This window comes from Tupaia chinensis, unplaced genomic scaffold (genome assembly GCF_000334495.1).
Source record: "Tupaia chinensis unplaced genomic scaffold, TupChi_1.0 Scaffold143946_1, whole genome shotgun sequence".
Classification (NCBI taxonomy): domain Eukaryota; kingdom Metazoa; phylum Chordata; class Mammalia; order Scandentia; family Tupaiidae; genus Tupaia; species Tupaia belangeri.
In genome coordinates this window covers 164900-169323 of record NW_006203797.1, presented here as the reverse complement: position 1 = coordinate 169323, position 4424 = coordinate 164900, and the positions used below count along the sequence as shown (strand labels likewise).

At 36.8% G+C, this 4424-nt stretch overlaps 1 protein-coding gene across 1 annotated transcript in view; it reads left to right on the top strand.

The window, feature by feature from the left end:
• LOC102475629 (cancer/testis antigen 55-like) overlaps positions 1-4424 on the top strand; it is a 15466-nt gene that overhangs the window by 2403 nt on the left and 8639 nt on the right. The window contains exon 3 of the mRNA XM_027767140.1: positions 2141-2282. Within this exon, the coding sequence (XP_027622941.1) occupies positions 2141-2282 (142 nt within the window). The remainder of the gene's footprint in view (positions 1-2140; positions 2283-4424) is intronic.

Below are 4424 nucleotides of genomic sequence, written 5' to 3'. Positions count from 1 at the left end.
AAAAAAAAAAAAAAAAAAAAGAACAAAGTAAAACTTCAAGGAAAAGGTTATAAATAATAGAAAAGAACTTATTAGTCTTATAAAGTTAGCATGAAATAAAAGTAAAAAATGGGGCATGCAGCCAGATCCTAGCAGCAGCAGGCACTGAGAGAAGTGATAAATAAATCACTGCATGTGAAGAGTCAAATTACTATTTTTTCATATTTTTTGGTATTTATAATTTTTTTACATTCCATCACTGTGTATCATTACAGCTTTTAAAATGAATTTTTTCATCCTGAATACACTGTATATTGGTTAAAAGATTTTTCCTACCTATTATTATCAACAGATAATTTTCTGTTTTTGTGTTCCTTAAATATATTGCTTTCTTGTTCCCCTTGATTCCCCTCCTTTTCATTCTTCCCCATTTCCCACCCTCCTGCCATACTGTCTCTAGTAACCACAGTGGCTGTCTATGTCTTTATACCTTCCAATTTTTCAATTTCTGCCATGGAGTGCAGACTTTCGGTATATATTCTGTGGGGACATACAGTGCCTCTCTTTTCATAGTCTGACTTATTTCTCTTAGCAGTAAATCTTTCACATTAGTCCACTTTCTATCAACTGCCTGGATCTCATTGATTTTTATGGCTCAGTATTCTGTAGTGTAATTGTTCTAGACTTTTTCAATCCATTCCTCTGTTTGTAGACATTTGGGTTGGTTCCATGTCTTAGCTATTGTGAATAATGCTACAATAAACCAAGCTGTGCAAGTGTTTTTCTGACTGAGTGTATTCCTAACCTTTGGGTAGATACCCAGGAGTGGAATTGTTGGAACATATGGTAGTTCAATTTATAGGTCTTTGAGGAATCTCCATACTGTTCTCCACAGTGGCTGTACTAATTTACATTCCCACCAACAGTGTAGGAGAATTCCCTTTTCTCTACTGCCCCGCCAGTACTTATTATTCTTTCTTTCTTTTTTTTTTTTTAATCTTAGCCATTCTGACTGGGGTTAGGTGGTATCTCATTGTGGTTTTGATTTCCATCTCCTGTATGATAAAGGATGTTGAACATTTGTTCATATTTTTTTTGACTGTTCATACACCTTCCTTAGAGAGTTGCCTGTTCAGCTCATTTGCCCACCTTTAATTGGAATGACTCTTAACAACAACAAAGAGAAAAAACTGGTAAGCATAATAAATGGTTTGGAAGGAGTTCACATTGGTTAAAGATTACAGAGGAAGGACTACGGGAAATGAAAGACAGGATAGGATTGGGTAAAAGCAGAAGACACCTGGAAGAGTTCATTGGGAGGATAATGGTCTCTTTTTGGTGTCAGGATTTGTGCCCAGCTTTTCAGGGGCTGGTACAAGTGTAGAGAATGAGAAAATTGTGTCTGTGAAGAGCAGTTCTGCACACAATAGGAAGTAATCAATAAGCAAACTGCCTGCAATCCCTTTTCCTTCTTTCTGCAATGTCTTTGATCATCATTTAATATAGTTACACCTTTTCTGCATAAATATTATCTTCACAGTCATATTTTTTATTTGGATTTTTTACGCTCTCTTCATCTGATGTTATTTTTCCAACTTTTTCCTTGCTTCTTCCCCTGGGCTACCCCAGCTTCTGGTTGGTTTTCTTCTCTGTTCCCCTTCTCTTGCTCCCATGCCACCCCATTTTCCTCACAAAATCTTTCTCTCCTTTATCAATCCAACCCAAATCTTAGTTTTTCCATGTAATGCCTCTACTTTCACCTAGTCCAAAATTTTCTTATTCTTGAAAATTCCCACGAGCTGTTTCTGAACTTATTTCATACCCTTTATCACAAGTTGCTTAAAACTAAATGTTTTTCCAATATACTGTCATAAAATTGTGAATTTCTAGACCATAAGCATGACCATAGTCTTTATCTGAGAATATAACGATATGAATATATTAAACTTGGGTCAACAATTCAAGTTTTCTGGTGCATTTTAACTACTTATAAAGCATTGGAATTATTTTCTTACCATCTTCACATGACTATTTCTCATTGAAATGTATTTTCTGTAGTTCAGCATGGTCATTTAAAAGAATTCTTGAACTCCAATGGTTAAGCATGTAAATGTCCATTTTAAAATTTTATCCTGTAAGTAATTGTTTCCTTATCTGACAGGTAGATGTTGTCTCTGATATTAATGACTCTGAACCATCATACTTTGAAACCAAAGTTATAACTGCTTGTGTTACCTCTGTAAATGCAGATACTGTCTACGCTGATGAGCAGATGTACTTCTCCCTAGACATTGTTTCCAAAGGTATGATTTACATTTTTAGGAAAATATAATGTATATTTTTAAAGACATGTTCATACTAGGAATATTTCTGCAATGTACTTTGCTTCAGTCAACAGTTCTTTGTTATGTGAGTTGGGCCCTTAGAATTGAAAATAAACTGCAGTATAGGAACAAAGAGATAAATTTATAAAAACTACTGCTATCACATGTGTGAGTGCAATCAGGAATATCTTGGTAATATTTTTTGGAGAGGTTTTTGCTATAGGGTGTGTGTGTTTGCCAGAAAGACAGAGAGAGAAAGAGAGACAGAAAGTGAGAAATCACCCCCCCAGGGGGGATGGCCACGCCACAATCCCTTCTCCTCCATTCTCCTCTTTGGATCTTGGGCATGCACGCACACGTGCCAGGTGTGAGTTTAAGCTACACGTCTGGGACTCATATGGTTGACAACATGGGAGTCCAGTGATATAGCCATTATGCCAACTGCTGGTCCCTGTCTGGGTAAATTTTTAATTCATATAAGTATTTTAATTCTAATCAATGAAAACCCCCAGACATGTACAGGATAATATTTGGAACATACTTCAAATGTTTCAAAATAAGTTTTGGTGATAGGCCTTGTAGCTTTTCTTCTGTATTTGTGTATATGTATATGTGTGTGTGTGTGTGTGTGTGTGTGTGTGTCTGCATAACTGTTGGGTTGTATTTTTAATCAGGAATTTTTTTCCAATATTTTGTTTTTACCCACAGCTATACTTTGTACATGTTATTTGACTCTAATGCACCTCTTGGAAGGCTTGCTATGAAAAGAGAAATTGGGCCAACTGGTGGTATGGTGAAGGCAGCTGGATCCCATATGGCTCACTGCATATTTCCAGTCCCAAACCTGGTAGCTTGAGAAACATGCCAGGCAAGTGTGCATGTGTATACAAAATCCCAAGAGGAGAGCAGGGGAGATAGGATTGTGATATGTTTTCTCACTCCTCCCCCACTCAGGTGAACACATGCACCCTGAAGCAATATTTTTTTTAAGGGAGAAATTAGTTCAGTACCTCCAGCTTGCTGTTTTCCTTTTCTTGCAAGTGCAATCAGAACTTGACCTGAATTTTATTTTAAGATGTCCACCCTGTCTGTTAGTTAAGACAGGACTATGTGATGCAAGTATAGAGTGAGGAAATTGGTTAGGAGAACATTGTAATACTCCTAAGCAGATTGATGGAGATTTGGAGGATTTAGAAGACAGTACTCTTAGGACTGATTTGATTCTGGATATATTATGAAGTTAGAGATAAATACATTGATGGATGGTATAGATCGTTGGTATATAAGAAAAGTAGTCAAAGTTGGGCATGATGGCACCCACCCTGTGGCAAAAACTACTGGAGTCTTGTGGATTACGGCATCAAGTCCATATCTCTCTCTCTCTCTCTCAAAGATAACTACAATGTTTTTATTTGAGCTATGGTAGAGGAGAGTTGCCAATCCGAGATGTGGCATACTGAGAATAGAAAAATTTTGTTAATGTGAGGTACAGCAATAACTTGGATTTATATACAATTTACATGCAATTCCACAGGCATATGGACTATTGAATCTCAGGTCACTTACAGTTGAAGGTACATGTATTTTGGATTTATCAGCCCAGAGATATTCTGTACAGCCACACCAAAGCAAATTTAAATGTGAAGGAGAAGGAAGAGGTCCAACACAGTGTCTTGCGTCATTGGCAAAGTTTGGCTATAGGGTAAAAAAAGTGTTTAGCTTTGGGGCCAGACAGTGGCATGGTGGTTAAGGGAGCTGGAAAGCAAGTGGCCAAGTTTGTGAAGTGAGTCCGAGAACTAGTATCTTGAAGGAACACAGTGGGCTAATGAGTGTGCCTGCCCAAAAACACCAAGAAGAGACTACAGAAGGGATTTCAGAGTGGTCAACACTCCTGGAGAGTGATTCCTCACCTTCTTTCTCTGCCTCTTTCCAGGGAGCACATAAGCCTTATAACAATAAATAAATAAATAAATAAATCAATAAATAAATAAATAAACATTAAAATAAAAAAATGAACAAAAACTAAAAAAAAAACTTAAAAAAAAAACTATGTAGATATTGCCACTTTCAGGAGTTGTACCCTTTTACATTCTATCTGCCCTAGTTGCTGTTTTCAGTGGC